Here is a 19,347-nt window from a genome sequence, read left to right as displayed (position 1 = left end):
GAGAACTGTGCTGCACACTGAGCAGCCTGATGTTAAAGTGACTCTTTGGAGCCATCACTGTGGGCAGTCTGACTTTTCGCCTCCCAGGGGAAAGTCAGTCCTTTATGGTTGGAGTCAAAGGCTCGGCTTGGGCTTGGCAGCTTTGTGACCTCCTTCCTGTTGTGCTTTCTTTTTTAACAAATATAACTGACAGCTTAACGTTGGAGGAGTTGTTTGAGTTGGACTCTAAGAAGCTAAATAACAACAAAAACTCCCAGAATTTAACTGGCACACTGGTGCTTCTCAAAAGTTGTAGCTTGGATGAACGACCATAAAGCTTTCTCATTTAACAACTATATTTACATAAATTATAGCTAATACAATTTAAATAATTTCTACAGTGTTTTGGCAGATGATGGATGTTCAGTTTTATATTCTCGTTAGCAGGAACATGTCTTGGTCTTTGTGTTTCCAGGAGGGTCACTCAAATTATTCCAGGGAGGTATGGGTATGGAAGAGCACCTTATGTTGCATCCCTGCAGACAGATAGAGGCCAGGGCTCTGAGACACCTCGCCGCCACAGGCAGAGACGCTCAGCTGCAGCTATATCCCACCACCACACCGCTAGAGGCCACAATGGCCACAGCTCAAGCAGCCTTAACAACTTCAGCAGCCTCCATCGTTTCAGAAGACCCTACATGAACCCCAGGGCTCATCATTCCAGAAACAACCAAGTCTGGGCCCCTCTTTACCAGCCCACTTCAGCAAACCAGGCTGGGGCCCAGCAGGAGCTGCAGTTGGGCAGCCAGAACTCCGGCTTTCAGCAGCACCAGGAGAGACCTTACAACCCGCTGCCTTCTTCCTTCTGCACAGGGGAGCATGTTCACCACAGAATCTGCAACAGTAATGTATGCAAGTCTGTGATTTCTCCTCATTTTCTTCCCCTTATTGATCACATTCATGTTTTGCCCAATTAATTCTTTTTTTTAAACCCTGAAAATCAGTTTGATTCTTGTTTGGAAAGCCAGGGTATATTTGTATGTTAGAAGAGCAATATACTTGAAACAACAAACCAATTTAATAACTATATCTCCATCAACACACAGTGGTGGAACAGTAGACAAGTTAGATTGCTTTGTGTGGAGTCATTTGATGTTTTAATGACCTGTTTGAGTGAAGAATTAAGAAACCCTTTTTCTGCTAGCCAACTGCAGCTTAAAATGCGTGTTTTTAGCAGTGTTCTTCTCAATACACCTCTGTGCACTTAGTCATCCAGCGTAAAAGGCAGCATTTTTTCTTGAGCTGCATTCAGCTTTATAGTCTTCTGTAAAGCTGAATGCAGTGTTCTACAGTCAATCGTCTTCGTCCTTTCTTTTTTTTCTGTAACTCTGCTCATTGTAATTTCAGTGTCTTAGAGTTAATTCTGTGCACTTTGTTAGACAGACATGCTTTTATTGGAGTAAAAACCATGACAAGACCACATACTGTGTCCTTACAACTTAAACCTACAAGTGATGCTGAAGACTTGGGTACATTTACCAAGTGTGAGGATGAGCCTTGTTTATCTGAGCCGAAGTTATGGACTGTGTGCATTAACATGAACAAACAATGTCTGGGGTCTGTATATTGTCTCCCTGGTGAGCAGTGACACAGACATTCAAGTAAAGTCAAGCAGACCCCAAGCTTGTTTAGACAAAGGATATTCGAAGTGACTTAAAGGAGGTTAAGTTTCACTGCAGAGCTTTCACAAATGTTGAAATCGAACTCTTATTGTCAAGTAAGGATGACTTCAAGTCTAGGGGTGGAAACCATTAAAACACCAATGATTGACAGCAACAGTCTTTCAGAGGCTACAGAGCATGACAGCAGGAGGCTGTTGGGGTTGCAGAAAGATGGACAGGCTCAGATTTACATCCTAATGGAAAATAAAAGAAGTGTTTGTGTTTCTTTGGTCCATCCTCAGGTCTGTCCTCCATCCAGCAAACACACCCGAGCTGTTCAGTGTTCTTCTTACAACAACCAGCCTTTCATGGGCAGACTGTATGAGTGGGAACCTTTTAATGATGGTAAGCTGTGAGCTTGTATTCACTTCAATACAGCATGTGCACATGTACAATATATTCATGTAATATTTAGCTTTTTTTTTCAAGTCTGAGTCCTTGATTTTTAGTTGCAGAAGAGTGGAGTAACCTAATCTATGTTAGGAGTGACTTGCTGTCTCAAGTGGAGGATAGTAATTATTTCTGGTTCTTAGTCATAAGTGGAAGATTGCACTGATGCAGAGGTTGACCGGTTGGTTGAGGTAAAGAGAGAACTGATCCAGAAGGCAAAAGCTATTGATTTACTGGTTGATCTGCATCAAACTTTTACCTAAAAGTTATTTGTGGTGATTGATAAAGTGAAACTGGAAACAGATAGTAGTAGAAACAAGCTTCCTCCAAAGGAGCACCTAGGTCGAACATTAGGGGGTTTCTCATCTGAAGTTTCTCAGAATGGTGTTGCTGCTCCTCTGCATTGAAAGATAGTTTAGGTGTCTGGTCAGGATGCCCTGCAGACACCTCCCATGGGAAGTACGACATTCCTGAAACAACAACCCAGGACTCGGGGGGAGAGGTATTTTACATCTCTCGGATGACTTGGGAATGCCTCAGGGTTCCTCTGGAGACACTGGAGGAGGTGACTAGGAAGAGGGAGGTCTGTGGGTATCTGTTTAGACTCATTATACATGTAGCCCAGTTCAGGAAAAGCAGTGTTATACACATAAATTACATTCTCACTGTAGGAATGATAACTACTGAACTAATAAAACCAAAATGGATCTAAAAGTTTTTAGCAAAACTGTTCCTAAGTCTTATGTTTCACTTTTTTTTATGCTGGCACTGCTACGGGGGTGCTTTACAAAAAATCTATCAGACAAGCAGAGTACAAGATGTCGCACCAAACTTACTGGTAACTAGACTTTCACAGAGTGGTACGTCTTCACCTGCTTGATCCATACAAACTACACAGCCTGAAAGTTCATTCATACAAACTCTGTGACCCTTCTCACCTGCGGTATCCAGGCAACAGTCATAACACCTGATGATTTGGCATTTGCTGAATGGATATAACAGCAGCCAAATAAATACCCGGTCTAACAGAAGTGTATTGAGCATTGACTGCTGTAGCTTTGACTGATGGGTAATGCTGACATTAAGATGAAATCACCCCAAACAAAGAGGTTGAGTCTGAATTATTTGACACCCATCTTAAGCAGTGCTTAGACTTTTAGGCTTTTGGACTTTTAATAAATCTAATTGATAAACCATATGGACAAAATCGAAAGTGTACCGCCTTGTTGTGCTTACCTCTTCTTCTGTCAAACATCAAACTGAATGTTTTGTTCTTAATAAAAAGCATCAAGCATTTTTTCACATGTTGATGATGCAGAAATGCACATTACTTGTAGGTTATTATGTTTCTCTTCTGCTTTGTTTGTGTTTTGATTGATTGATATTCAAACATATTTAAAAGAAAACAGCCAAGAGATTGAGAAAGAAACCTTACATACTGATTGCATGAGTTACATGCCAAACAATGCTGGCTACTGTTTTAGAGAATTACGTAATTTAAGGGCTGCTGCATGAATATTAAATTGATTTAAATATTATGCTACAAACCCTAACTTGATGTGCACATCTTTTTAACTGCTTTCTAAAAAAGCACTTCATGTTTTACATTTTTTCTGAGTAATGAACTCAATGTTGACATAAAAATGTGTTTTATTTTAGCCACATAATAACAGTATTGAGCTACCATAGATATAAACGTACATTCACATATTGTATTTAGTATCCATCATTTTGTAAATCTCTTTACTTTCTGTTATTGCCAACATATTCTCAAAATATACAGATGTCACAAGGTCCTTTATCTTCTTTCAGTTCCTGCAGAGCAGATTTGTGAACTCAACTGCAGGGCCAAAGGCTTCAGATTCTACGTGCAGCAGTCAGACCGGGTGATCGATGGTACTCCGTGTGGAAAGAATGATACTTCTCTTTGTGTGGCCGGAAAGTGCACGGTAGGCCACAAATGCACTTTTTTTTTAACATTGCAGGAGCGATTTGGATGTGTAAAGCTTTGCTTTGCATCATGCTAAAAAAACGGTTGATATGTTCATGAAGCTTTATTTCCCTCAAACTGCTCTTGTTGTTGCATTGTATGTTAATTTCTTGTAGATACTTTCACTTGTGTGATTATTATCTTATTTTATAGAAAAAGAAGCAACTTCAGGTGTAGTTTAGTTTAGATGTTGGGTGGTTTACTGTATTTTTAGCAGGAACTACACTGTACTGACTGCAGATGTAGTGATGGCTGTGACCAAAAGAGGGCAGCATAGCATTAGAGTCGGTTCTCTCTTTGTGACCTATGGATGTGATAGTCAAGTTAGTGTTACCCTCTTTGACCAAAGCAGGATGTTGTTGCTATGTGGGTCTGCTTATCACTGGCTTTGTGCTTAGTTCACTTTACTGTTCTTTTGATCAGGGCTTAACACTTATAAATGTGTTAGTAAAAAAGCTAATTTCCCGTTGATCATGTAGCAACCTTTCTTGGTAAACCCTGTGTGTTTCTCATACACAATGATCCACCTACAGTCTCTGTAACATTAAGATTTAATCAAGATAAAAAGCTCTAGGATTTCTAAATCGTTATTTAACATTTTCACTGCTGCAGCACTCATCATACTGCTCCTTTGTATCTGTTGGGTTGAATTATTATCAGTAATGAGACTAAATGCAGATGAATTGGGAAGTTGTGCAAAAGTAACTGATCTGCAAGATAAATAAATCATTTATCTGGATCCTCTTTTAAAAGAGTTGTAGTACACCTTGCTAGTGCCAGGCTTGACTCCTTGATGCCTCCACTACTTAATTCTTTATGGCATAGATACAAGATGATGTTGGTAACATTCCTCAGAGATTTTGCTCCATTTTGACATGATAGCATCACACAGTTGCTGCAGATGAGATTCTCCCGTTCCACCACATCCCAAAGCTGCTGTATTGGATTGAGACCTGGTTGGCTGTGGAGGCCATTGGAGTACAGTGAACTCATCGTCATGTTCAAAAAACCTGCTGGAGATGATCTGAGCTTTGTGACATGGTGTATTATCCTGTTGGAAGTAGCCATCAGAAGATGCTACATTGTGGTCCTAAAGAGATAGACATGGTCAGCGGTAGGCTGGGGTGTTTAAATGATGCTTAGCACTGTAGCCCATCTGCTTTAAGCTTAGACATGTTGTGTGTTCAGAGACCTTGGTTGTAACCTATTGGTTATTTGAGTTAATGTTGCCTTTAATACCCAACCAGTCTGCCCATTCTCCTCTGACGCCAGCAAGACATTTGGTCCAGTCAACTGCTGCTCACTGGATATTTTCTCTTTTTCAGACCGTTCTCTGTAAATCCTAGAAATGGTTGTGTGTGAAAATCCCAGTAGATCAGCAGTTTCTAAAATACTCAGACCAGCCTCTCTGACACCAACAACCATGTCACATTTAAAGTCACTTAACTCTCCTTTCGTCCCCATTATGATGCTTAGTTTGCACTTTAGCAAGTACCATGTTCTGACCATGTGTACATAAATAAATGCATTGAATTGCGGCAATGTGATTGTCTGATGAGTTATTTGTGTTAACAAGCAAGTGAACAGTTCACTGTCCTCACCCTGATTTTTTTCTGCTTATCCAGCCATTTGAAGCCCCGCACACTAAACACTTTGGTGATACCTAACAAAGGGTAATCCGGCACATGTCTTACATCTTGTCTCTTCTACACTGTTACTTTCTCTCTTTCCTTTCCTTGCTTTCTCCGATAATGTCCTCTTGACTTTCTTTGCTATAACAGCCATGGTGCAAACTCAGAATGGCAATGCTGCAGTACCGTAATGCTAAACTGAGCTGTCACCTGCTGAGTCGGATGGAAAATAAAATGTGAGAGCTGTTTCTCAGCCCCTGGATGTTGCAGGAATAAATGCAGGAATGTGTGTAATTGACAACAGTGTGCCATCAAAACATGTCAGAAGCAAACATTTTATAGTTTGTAAAGTTATTTTATTACTTAAAAGAGTACATCTTCAAACTAAGATTCTTTTTGAGAAAACATAGAGCTTCTCTCCCAAAAAAAAGCTGAAGGTTTTAGAAGAGCAGCCTGCAAATTCATATCACAATGTATAGAATACATATTGCAAACAGAGAGATTTAAAAAAGACTGCATCAGAGGGAGGAGAAGTCATTCATCAGCTGTGTCAGCAGCAGCATGCAGGTGGAAAGAACCACAAGAAAAAGTGAAGATTTATGGTGTTTGTAATGACTGGTGTCTGTTTTGATCAGTCAATCATCAGCTGGTCTGGTGCCCCCTGCTTGACTATGTCTTAATAATGGCATGATACTTCTTGTAATATGTTTTATTAATAGAACTCAGATATATAAAGAAGTATTTTGTATGAGCAGGTTTGACCGCATTTCAGGCTGATTCTGAGGAACGTCACAGCTGATTGCCTCTTCCAGCTCAGGTGAGGTAAGCTTGTCTGTAGCAAACCTGCTGTATCCTCTGTGGCTGCAAAGCATGCACAATGTGTGCTCTGTTTCAGTGTTGCTCCAGCCGCTTTCCGCTCAGCCGGCCAGCTGCTCTTTAGATGATGAAGTACCTCAATTATTTGAGCCCACTATGTGTTTGATATTTTACAGTACAAGCAGTGTTAACAAGCTCACTAAAATCCTTTTGAAGATGAACACTATACCAGACTACATTTCACCACATGTTTTTAACATATCTTTTTCATACGCTTGCCATTACAGAAGGAAATATTGCTTTCTTCTGTTATTATATGACAAGGTAAGATGAAGATTATGCTCTAGCTCAAAGGCTGGCATGAAAAGTCAAGTTTGTGTGGTTGTTATGGTGATACCTCAATGTGAAAAAAAATCTGCTTCTGGGAGCATTTTTTGTCAAATTTTCTTGAAATCGTTTTGCAGAGAATTGTTTTGTCAGGTGTTTTTTGGTTCAGAAACTGTATTATCAAATATGAAAAAAAATGTTATAAACTAAACAATCTAATGTTAAATTCCTTTCAACCAAAACCCATTCCACACCACATGGATCAGAGTATATGTCTCACACAGCTTCGGTTCAAACTGATTACTCCATCACTGTCAGGCGTTTCAGACCTGGAGCTTTACCAGAGACTGATTCATCTGATTTGGAAAAAAGCCGAATCATAGATAAACGTCCAACCCAGTTTTCCAACTAAGCAAATCCAACAAGTCAGAGCATGTCTTAATGCAGCACAGAAATGCTACTGTAAATCTTTAAGCAGACCTAAAAGACACTGATGACATTTCCCAAGACAAAGCTATTTCTGCTGAATGTTTTCAGCCACCAGGAGGGAAATGTTTAAAGCTGCTGCACACAGTCTGTTTTCTTTTATTAACATTAACTTGTGCAATGTATTGGACATTTGTGGGAGATATTTGCCAGTCCTTCCCACAACACTCAAGACATCCTGACTTTAAGGATACTGATCGATGACGTTTCAGATGATGTGCAACAATACAGGAACATTGTCATTTTGGCATTTTTCATCTCAAATTTGGGCCGGTTCAGTACCTGTACTCCCCTCTTCTCCAGCCGTGTCTTTGTAAAGTGTGCAGAGTGTGCTTTTGCATTGTCATGTTGGAAAATGTATGGACACCCTTGGAAAAGATGTTGTCTTGAAGGCAGGATCTGTTGTTCTTGGCTTTTGGGTTTGTTGCTGATACAGGTCTGGTTGTCCATTTTGTCTTTTGTGGAGGACCCATGGCATGGCCATAGGGTCAGTAAGGCTTCTTTTTACACAGTAAATAGTCCATTTATGCTCCCTTAAGACCCATTTATGCTCAACATAGAAGACGAATACGCAGATGGACGGACAGTTTCACCCGTCTCCTGTGGCAGTTATACGCATAATTTTGTCCGTTTTCAGGGAGCTTAGCTATCCAGAAGATGGAGCAATACCACCAGAAATCATGGGGGCAGTGTTAAGCAGAATAGCTGACATGTGACCAGCGAAAGAAACAAACTGAAGAAGAAGAGGATCAGGAAGGGAACAAAAAAGCAGAAGAAGAATGAAGACAGGGAAAACAACTGTTGAAAGTGTGTTAGCTTTTGAAGAAAGGATATGCAAGTGTTTAGGGTGTGTTGGTTGGTTGAAAATAATTTCAAACCAGTGCATTACTGCTACAAAATGGTGTCTGAAACTAACATCGGCTTGTGGGAATGAACTCTGGACTTAGCAATGCACACTAATGAAGACATTGACTTAATAACCATGGCAATGCAGAAGACACATAGAAGTGTGAGGACGATGACGTATGACAAAGTTTAAAAAGGAAGTTGCTATTTATGTACGTAAGGGAGCATAAATGGGCCTTTATGTAAGTAAATAGAAAACCTTTGCTTATGTGTTCATATTTAACCGTTGATAAAGAACTATTTTCCTTAATGTAAGATTGGAGATCCTCGATATCTTATTTAGGTTTGACCCATTGTCCTTTAATTTCTGTAGTTTCCTTGAGATGTTTAATTTTATTCTGTACTGTAGAGGTAGAAATAGTCAAATGTTTTCACATCCTTTCACTGAAAGTAAATGTAAGTGTCACTGCTTAAAAAAACAAAAAACTGAGTCCATACTATCCCAATATTTTCTAATTTGAGGTGGCTTATACAGTATAAAACTTATGAAAATGCTGTACCTCCTCTGACACATAAACATTGCCCACCAAAAATTTCCCTTCAGCCTTCATTTTCGTATGACGTCTGATGATGCTTTTTATCCTCTGTTGCGTATAAACTAAAAAGTAAAGCACTGCACCACTTAATTTAGTGAAATGGTTAAATTATTGTTATATTTATGGCCATGATTTTCCCAGTGATCTGTCTTTTTAGGATCACTTACAGGCAGTTTTCTATGATTTGTGTACATGTACACATTGGAAAATTCAACTCTGAGGCATTTAAACCCCCTTGATTGTGTCACAAAAATGGTGAAAGAAAGATCCCTTTATGGTGGGAAGTCCACTCAGCTGTGACTTCTCTCCCTTTATGCCAAGGAAGTGCATTTGAGAAGGCTGTGTGTTTTTAAAACGCGACTACTGACCACACACTTCACTGCTGGCGACAGTGGATCCAGTTGAGGGTAAAAATATGTCTTGCTCCAGTTGTGTCTCTCTAGTGATGTAACACATATAAGAGTGGACATGATTAACTCCCCATAAAAATAAAACTTAAAAGGAGTGTATATCGGACCCACTGCATGCTACGTTGAGTCCTCCGACATAACCTCCATCTCTGACTGGCATATTTCCCAGCACCCAGATAGCGGCTCAGGCCCAAACTTATCAAACAACAGCCAAGACCACTCCTCACATCTCTCCTCTGACGGCTGCATCTGTTTTGTGCATTCCCTGCTGTGGTGGACAGACAGACTTGTTAAAAGGAGGATGAGTGTGCTGATATACAGCCTGCCTGGCACAGACTGGAGGAGATAGCTCAATCTCAGCCCCAGCTGCAGGCTCACAGGGTGTTTATCATTACTTGCTGCAGATGGTTATTCATTCATGTCAGGGAAGCCTGCCCAACAGATATTACAGTAACAGATATGATAAGTATTTGTGGCTATAATATTAATCTATGACTGAATTTGGTTCCGGCTGAGTCTCTGCCTACAAAGCGAGGACCTTAAACAACTTTTGGATCTCACCGTAGTGATAACATAATCAAGAGCAAACTAAAGTACTTCTGGGTCTACAGCATAAATAAGTTGGGCTTCTCCATGTGCTAATCACTTGTACCTGATATGGTGCACCTCTATCTAATTTTGGCTGTTTTAAGTGGCAGCAAGCTCCCTAACTTGTGGCTTACAAGTAAATGCTTTAATTTTTTTCTGCTTTATTTGTTTAAACTCACAAAAAATGAAAAAATGCACATATTTTATTAACTGAAAAAACATATGCTTGCAAAACATAAATACATTGAGTTTAGTTCCGTGAAATAATTTATTCTCATGAGTTGTATGTCAATAAAGACCAACCTGAATTCCAAAAATGTTTGGATGCTGTGTAAAATGTAAATAAAAAGGTTATGTAATTGTTTGCAAATCTCATAAATACATATTTTATCCCCAATTAAGCTTAAACATAAGATCTTGAAACAGACATTGTACCATTTCATAGAAAATATTAGCTCATTTTGATTTTGATGTCAGCAACACATCTCCAAAAAGCTGGAACTCAGTTATTTTTACTATTGTGTAGCATCCCCCTCCTCTTTTAATGACTGTATCTAAACATCTGGGAAGTGAGGAGACCAGTTGCTAGAGTTTAGGAGATGAATGTCCCATTCTTGTTTGGGTTGGATCTGTGCCGTTGTTGCCTGATATTTCGTTTCATGATGCAAGCAGGCCAGCTCAGCATCCAGACTCTAGGTCTGTGAAGCCATGCTGTTATGATATATGTAGTATGTTTTTCAGCATTGTCTTGCTGAAATATGCAGGGCCTACCCTGAAATCGATATCTGGATGGGGACTCTACAACCCTATGTGTCAGAGTTTGTTGTGGAGGCAGGACCCAAATGCAGGACTAAGGCAGGAAGCAGGCAGATCTAGGAATGGAAGAAGTACTGCTAAGCGGGAAAAGGTGCTCCCACAGCAGGATACAAGTAAATGGATAACCCCTCTCAAATAAATAAATAAATGACACACACACACACACACACACACACACACACACACACACACACACACACACACACACACACACACACACACACACACACACACACACACACAAACCAGATTAAAGGACCAAGGTAAACCGAGACTGGGAAGATGGAGAAATTATAATGTGGACATAATGATGAGAATCTAGCAGAGAACAATAAAAAGCAAAGAACGCTAAAAAGCAAGGGAGTATATGCACTGAGGAAACAACCAAGGAGAAAGTGGGGGAATCAGCAAATAAAACCAGGTGCAGAACAGGAAGTAGCCAGAATGGAATACACAAGGGATGAGCTCTACAAAATAAATGAGAAAACAAAACAACCAAAACCAAACCTAAGGGACAGACTGCAACAAAAATCCATCAAAAATGAAAGCTAAATCCATAGAACATGACACTATGTACTTTTCAGTATTGACGGAGCCTTCATAGATGTGTAAGCTGCCCATGCCACAGGCACTAATGTAACCATTAGAAAAATTCTGTTTTTTTACACTTACTTACAACCAATAAATATGATTGTTTTTCCCAGTTTCTTAGGATGAGTAAATATTTCTCCAAATTCCTTTATTTTAAATTGTTGTTAGAAATGATCAGTGGATTAAAGATAGAACAAAAAAGATATATAAAAAGATAATAATTAAACACTCCTGCACTATTGATTGAGAAGATGAGCAGGACTCTAGACTGCTCTGAGAAACTAAAAGGAGGAGAAAATGATGCATGGGACCTCCAACTTCAGAAAACACTGCTTCTCTGGCTTCCACCTCACAGGGCTGCTATCATAGCTGAAGGCTTTCATTGCTGCTGAGCAATTGGGTCAATACTTTATGGCCTGTTTGCTAACTTATATCAGTAAAGAAAAGAAGTTCTTTAATGATGTCTCTGCAAAAGAATCTTCGTAAAGAGCAGGTAAAATGGCTTGTTATATATATTCCTGTAATGCAAACAAACCACAAATAGTGCTAAATGGACTTGAACGTAAAGTCAGTTAAAGCTGGACACAGAGATGCTGATTCTTCGAGGTTCCCTCCACAGGAATTCAAAGGTCAGGTTCAGTTATAGAGCTGGAGTCCCCCCGCAGACCTGAAAGAGATGTAGAGACGCTTGTTGGGTCAGTTGTTACTGTCAAGGAGGCGTGAATGTAGCTACTCTAGTTGGAAGACATTTAAGACAAATGGATGTGAAGATGTGAGGGGGATGACAGATTGATGTCTTCGTTTGACCTCAACTTCCTAGATCTTAAAAGACCCTGGTGTTCTCTCCAATTGGCTGTCAGCAGCCCACATCGGCCCTTAACAGGCTCACTGTGACCTGCTTTTCTTCAACAGGATGAAACTCTCCACATTGGGGGGGTCAGACACTTGTCTTGTGCCCCACACCTCAGCTGGGCTCTGTTACAGCTCATAAAGTCTTTCCTGGAAGGACGGGAGTGTTTCACCGGGTTCACCGGGCCTCTTTCAAGCTGTTAGAGTCTGTTGTGTGTCTGCATTTGATGAGATCTCCATTTACTGTAATGAATTGCTGTAAACATACTGCAGGTTTACAACAGTCTCCTGCTATGTTTGACAATCATTTAAAATTAAATTTGATAAAATATACATCCCTCACCTTTTAATTAACAGTTAATGTGTTTGGCTAACCAATAACAGTAAATGACATTCTGCAACATGACAGCACGACCACAGGAAGCTCTAAAGTGTCTGAACTTCCATTTCCTCAACATATTCTGGCATCTCAGCTAAACCACAGCTGGGCCACCTTTTAAATACTGGTATCAGCACAAACAATTTTCCTTTTGTTGAGCTAAAGGAAGTTGACCCCATTTAACTGAACTGTATAATTAAACATTTTATCTGCTGTGTGCACTGATCTGTATGTTTCATTTTAGTTTCATCACTCATTCTGCGTTAAATCCTTCTTTGTTTACAACTTGTGCTACAGCCCTGCTTTGCTGTGATCATGTTTCTCACTGCTTGCTGACTCGTGATAACATGAGCAACACACAATCAGTCAAGCTGTGCGCTCAACATGTGTGGTCAAGCAGGAGACTGGAGAGAAAACAACTTTTCAACAGTTGTTTGGGGGGGGGCAGACCAACAAAGACGCTGACAGATGACACACCAACAAGAATGAATGTCTGATACGAAGGACTGAAAGTATAATCTAATGTATGATGAGTTGGGCGACTTTACTGCAGGCTAAGCTCTGCACTGGAGTGTGTTTTCAAAGCAGTGTGTCCAACTGTGTTGGTTTCCCGTACAGATTTATGAGGGAAATGAAGCTGTATTTTTAGCAAAGAGTGGTCACACTGGGCCTTCCTCAAACAGACGGCTGCTGACAGTGATTGGCTTCTATCTGGGTGGCTGTCAATTGTGACGGGACAGTTATGCACATTTAATGCCTCATCGGTTTGTTTGGAATGAGAGCAGTCTGGTGCTCCCAATGTGTGGCCAGCGCTCGCTGGACGTCTGGAATTTATGGTCTTATTTAAAAGCAAGATAAGAACCATATAAGTGTGAAGCTGTGTGAGGAGTTACTTTTCTGTGTCAAAAGAATATCTCACAAGACTGTGTGTGCCCCTGTGATTCAGATGAAATGTGTGTGAGAGCTGCTCAGGGTTAAACCATGTTGTAAATTAAACACCTTTCTGATGGTTTCTAACAACTTCATTAGGAAGATGGCTCCAACAGGTGCATGGAATCATTAAACAAAAGAAGTTAACACACTGTTTCTCTCTTCAGGTTTTAGGCTTCACAAAAGCCTTTTGAAAGTCTAGACTGTTTATTAAAGATGGAGTTTGTAGTCTTAACAAGCCATAGTTTGTGCCTTTCTAAATGTTTACACAATGGACGACTGAATTTGTCATTGTTTAGGCTGAAACATTGTTCAGAATTCAAACATCAAAATTACTACTTTAGAAAGCAAGTCACTGCAAAAAGAAGAGCAAAACTTGATTGAGACAATCACAAAATGTGCAATGATGATAGCTTTGAAACCTGCAATCTTACCAGACCAAGCTGTCAGACATTCTTTTTTGAGTTGTTGTTTGTGTGTTTGGGGGTATTGTCTTCCTTAAAGACTCAAAACCTCTACCTAAAATCACTTTTTCTTGTATTGAGAAAGAAACTTAGCTCTAAAATGCATCAGTAACCTTCTGATTTCACCACTCAGTGCTTCCAGTAGCCTAACATGAGCTGGTATAAACGGATATTGTTGGTTCTTTGTTGGGGTTTGTACAATTTGATCAACACAGTAATATGCAAAAAAACAAAATAACCCAAATTTAGCACTATCCATCATTCTGACCAAGTTCACAGGTCCTGCCAATGGAACAACATCCCCACAGCATGATGCTGCCACCACCATGCTTCACTGTGGAGATGATTTTGTCAGGGTGGTGAGGGGGGCTGGATGTGAACCACTTGCAACAGATTAAGCTGCAGTCCTGTTTGATTGGAGTACCTTCTTCCACATTTTGGAGAGTATTATAGCTGAATTTTGCTGACCTCTTAAGATTTTTTTTTTCTTTTTCCTTAAAGTAGCCACTTTTCCATCAGGGCTGTATTTATAGAGTGTGCAACTTCAAGTGGTCCCATTAGAAGGTATTCCAGTATCTGCTATGGAGCTTTGCAGGTCTTTAGGGTAACCTCTTTGTTACCTATGTGACAGCTCTGGGCTTTCTTGAAGGCTTTTTTTTTTTTTTTTTTTTTTTTTTGGTGCCGTAGTCTTTCAGTTTTCCCAAAATTCATTCAATGGTGCTCCGTTGGATATGTATATATTTCTGAATAATCCAAAACTCATGAACTCATTTGGAATTCTCAAAAACCTTTTCCCTAACTTGTTTGGAGTACTCCTCAGTTTTCAATGTGTTGTGTGTTGGTGTTGTGGCCTATGAGATTTACTGAGAGTTAGCTGAGCAAATTATGTGACTTCTAAAGGTAATTATTAGCACTATATCCCTAACAACTGCTTCACTGGAAAGTTGTGAATACATTTCAACACACAAATACTACTATAAATAACTGTTATTTATTTATTTTTAAATTTTATTTCAATATCTACACTAATTACTATGTAGAAACATTATATAAAATCCAAAAACACATCTATTTAGATTACCGGTTGTAATGCAGCAAAAAAAACAAAAAAACAAAACAAAACAAACAAAAAAAAAAAAAAAAAAAAAAAAAAAAAAACACCACGTGGGAGTTTGAATACTTTAGCAAAACAGCATAGATGTGTAAGGAATGATGCATTTTAAAAAACTGAGATCTGTACAGATAAACAAATAATTTTACTTGCATTTTTCAAGCGATAGTTGCACAAAAATAAGCAACAGTGACAGACTTATATACATCTCCGGCAGAAGTGAAGAAGTGATGCTTGACATCAGCTGCTGCAGTATTTTATAGAATTTAAACTCCAAATGGAGCACCTGTGGCTATTTTAGAATGACACATGATAGGAAATGTCTGATATACAGAGACAGTTTTACATCTTCATTAGCAGTTTTTCCAGTTACAAACCAAAAGACAAATAGATCTGATTCCTTCAGCCACACCTTGGCTCTCCCAGCATAGTTCCTCTCTTGACCTGCTTTATTCATTAACCCACCCTCTTCTACTCCTCTTTTGCCTTCTTCAAACACGTTGCTTGAAGGGAACGATCATGGGACCTACATGTCTGGCCTTGCTGACTAATATGTATCCCAGATGCACAGAAACCACATATTTTCTCCTCCTCCTAATTTCTGCCTTTTTGTAACTTTTGCTGATCTAGTTAGCAGGAGTGTAGAATGTTGTAAAGTGCTGGACAGGAATGAATGAATCTGAGATGTTTTAGAGATGTGACTGTTTTGTAAAGCCTATTTTCTTATCTTTCAGTGGATGAAGCATGGTGTAAATAAAAGTTAGGCATCTTCCTGGTTGAGTGCCCCCTGGTACTGCTGCTTGAAATATGAAAACATAGAAACAGAAGGTGAAAGGAGGTTTTGTTTGAGTGTGTATCTGCCGGACCTTGACAAGACTAATGCTGAGCCCACCTGCTGGAGAGCACAACATATACGTGTGTGGGCCGGAGACTGGGAAATCAGGCTTCTGGAGCCAAGGTTGCCTCAGGTCTGATCCAGCTGTAGATAGAGACAAAAGCCCTAGGGTGTATTGGAGAGTCAGTCTGGCCTCCATAATTAGATCTATCCGGATCAGAGACACATCAGGGGTTAAGGAGACAATGCCAGTATGATCATCATGATGGATGAGTTATTGAAGTGGGAACTCCCCCTCCTACATGTCTGCAGCTGCGTTTGACGGAAGGGATGGTTGTCACTTAGCTGCTTACTGTGTATACTACAGATACAGTGTATAGTAGTGTCTGTGTGCATGTGTGTCTGAATGTGTTTGTGCCTCAGCTGACACTGTTCCAGGACAAGCCGCTTGCAGGTGTGGAGATACTTCCTCCATCCTTGCACTCAGTGCCTCTACTGCTCTCTGAAACAACTTTACAGAATGGTAGCGTAAGGTTTAAGGGTTTGATTTATTAAGAAATAGCTAACATACATACAATCTTTTCAGTTCACTTAATAACTGCACACATAAATTTGAAGTCCCATTCTTCAAAATAGCTAATAATTTTTTGAGGAGCAGCCGAGTAAATTTGTACCATATTTGTGTTTCTGTTTCTTACTACTTCATACAAATCAAACCAGTCATTTTACTTCAATACTTCAATTGCACTTTTTGACATTTAATTATAACTAAGTATTCAGTGTTGTTCTGGTACTTTTGCTCAAGTAAAGGATAAATAAGTGCAACACATGTATTACTGTAATTGTCAGTTGTTGCCTTATATGGCTCAGAGGTTAAAGAAAATTGAGAAATACAGTCAAGTTGCAGGAGCTGCAGTGTAGTTGTAACAAGAATATGCAGTTTCTAAAGAAAATGGAGTGTTGCTGAAATTGCTTGTCTTCTGATTGTTGCTAATTGCAAAACAATTCCGTTGCTGTATTGAGGCATCCCAGGGCAAAACAGCTCTGTTTCCCCATGAACGCTGACAGCCCCGAAGAGCTCCTTCAGACCCAGACTGCTGCATCCAAAGTGTGAAGGAGCTCTTGGAGGAGGTCCGTGATTCACCACAAACACACTCAATAAAATCTAATATAATTTATTAAAGTACATATTTAAAGGTGGTGTACACCCTATATTGTGTTTTTTTAAGCTATAAACAACATAGTATTACTTAATTGTGAAGAAAACCACCTATACTGTTAATATAATTTGTAATTTTTAATTTCTTTAAATGAAAGAACGGGATTTTGTGGGTAAAAAATGGCTCATAGCACCCCCAACAGGGTAAAACCGGTTTTGTTTTTCATGATTTACAGCTGTACATGAGCCATACTGGTGCTTCTTTACGTCACTAGAAAATTTTAAAAACCTCACCACCTCCCTCACCTTGCAGGCATAGAAAACCCTGACCACCAATGCGTATGAGCAGGTGTGAACTTATATGGTGTAGATTTGTTAGATTTAGACTTCTGTTCTTTCACAGATTTTCTGATTAAATATTGCTGGAATTTTGTGGCGGATTTGTTTTGAGGGGTGTAAAAGTAACACCGGATTTTATTCTTTGCCTGCTCATCTGGCAACAGACAGCAGCTCAAATCGTGTCAGCGGCAACTTACAGCGGCACTTCCGGCAGCTGCCACAACTTGCTGCAATCACCACAGCTTGTTATAGCTCGCTGGTTGACAGGCAAGCGCAACAGCGCTAACGGATAAGACTGATATGGTTCACGTTCTTGTATAGCTTAGGGGATTCTGGAGGGGAAAAGTCTTCCGCTTCAAATAGTTGAAAAGTTGACTTTATTTGACGTATGCCATTTTTTGTACATATGCCAGCTTTGTGTTTTATACAAACAGCATCCTAACATAGTGCTAACGAGACAGCATCCTACATAGAGCGGTTCTCCCTGTAGGTGAATTGCAGGCTGTCCAGGTTGGCAGGGATGGCGTCTTTGATGTGTTTTAGGAGGATCTGCTCTAAACACTTCCTGATGACTGGAGTGAGAATCACGAGGCGGTGATCGAGGCAGGTAATGGTTGTTTTTTTGGGCACAGGCACAATGATGGAATTCAGGCAGATAGGAACTGTGGAAAGCTGCAGGGACTGGTTGAAAATGGCCAGAAAAACTTCTGCGAGTTGGTCTGCACACAATTTTATTGTCCAACCTGACACTTTATCTGGACCCGCAGCCTTGTTGATGTTGATCCTCCAGGGTGGAGGTCACTTGGTGCAGCTGCAGGGTAAGAGGCTGATGCTGCGGCTTTGGTTGTGAAGGGTGAACAGTACTTCTGCTGCTTGGAGTGTCAAAGCGTGTGAAGAAGCTGTTCAAGGTGTCAGGCAGAGTGGGGTCGTAGCTCACCTGCTGGTCTCTGAGCTTGTACTCTATGATGGTCTTGATGCCTTTTCACATGTTACATGTGTTGTTGTCACTGAAGTGCTCCTCAGTCTGTTGCTTGTACCAGAGTTTTGCCAGCTGGATGCCCTTTTCAGTTGCGGGCCCTGCTTTAAGCCAGTTTGTCTCCTGCTCTGTAGGCTGGATCCTGGGCTTTCAGCAGGGACCGAACTGTGCTGTCCACCCATGGCTTCTGATTGGCAAAATCATGATTGTCTTTGTGGGACAGCATCAGTGCAGAAGTGGACATAGGACAGCAAAGACGGTGTGTAGTCCTCCAGATCAGCATCCTCTTTGAACAGTCTGTGTGCTCAAAAGACTGAGGAAGCCCAACCTAAATGGTTCTGGTGGTGGGTTTGGTCCTGCATATCATTGGTCTGTAGAAACACAGAAATATAATCTGAACTAAATCAATGTCTTCATGTATGTTATCCTTGATGTATTATGACCTTCGCTAATGATCTGTCACATTCTTGTAAGCAAAGAATTTTAACCTGAAGCTAACTTTTTTCATTTGGTTTTGTCTGACAGTGTTGCTGGTTACCATGGGCAGCATAGCAGTAGTTTCTACTACAATACACCAGCCACGCTGGTATAGAATTGCAGCAGTTTCAGTTGCTTTCATAGTAACGGTAAACGGCTTTCAGTTGCGATAAAGCCAGACTAAAAGCCAGTGGGAAGGCTTTGTAAGCTGGCTTTTACTATGACCAAAAGCTGGTGCTGTGTCAAGAGGAACACAGAGGAACGATATTGGACAGTGAATTTCTGTACTCCAGATGTTTTCCTCGTGACCAATTATGATCCAGAGGGAACTTCCTCACCTGAGTGTGTTAAGTTTGAAATACAGTAACCGTGATACTGGTTAATACATACAGTACTACTACTAGTGCTTCATGGTGGTTACATATGTATACTGTTACTGTGAAGGGGGCAGAGAGCAGGTTGCTAGTATTAAACTGAAGACGGCAAACTGCATTGTTGTGAATATGGTGGCTGTGAATAAAGGTAATGTTTAACTTCAGAAATGAGTTCTTTGTGTGTAACAGAGTGAACACTCTATTAACTATCAGATGACATGCTTTCATCGGTGTTGTCGAGGCTTTTTGAGATACGGTGGCTACTGT

At 40.2% G+C, this 19,347-nt stretch overlaps 1 protein-coding gene across 2 annotated transcripts in view; it reads left to right on the top strand.

The window, feature by feature from the left end:
- The window catches only part of LOC121641058 (thrombospondin type-1 domain-containing protein 4-like), a 45,844-nt gene that overhangs the window by 4,033 nt on the left and 22,464 nt on the right, over nt 1-19,347 (top strand). For both annotated transcript variants that reach the window (XM_041986939.1, XM_041986932.1), the window contains exons 5-7: nt 455-887; nt 1,943-2,045; nt 3,903-4,039. In XM_041986939.1, coding sequence (XP_041842873.1) covers nt 455-887; nt 1,943-2,045; nt 3,903-4,039 — 673 coding nt within the window. The remainder of the gene's footprint in view (nt 1-454; nt 888-1,942; nt 2,046-3,902; nt 4,040-19,347) is intronic.

This window comes from Melanotaenia boesemani, chromosome 1, assembly GCF_017639745.1.
Source record: "Melanotaenia boesemani isolate fMelBoe1 chromosome 1, fMelBoe1.pri, whole genome shotgun sequence".
Taxonomy (NCBI): domain Eukaryota; kingdom Metazoa; phylum Chordata; class Actinopteri; order Atheriniformes; family Melanotaeniidae; genus Melanotaenia; species Melanotaenia boesemani.
Note: the sequence above shows the minus strand (reverse complement) of the source record. Positions and strands in the feature narration are given on the sequence as shown.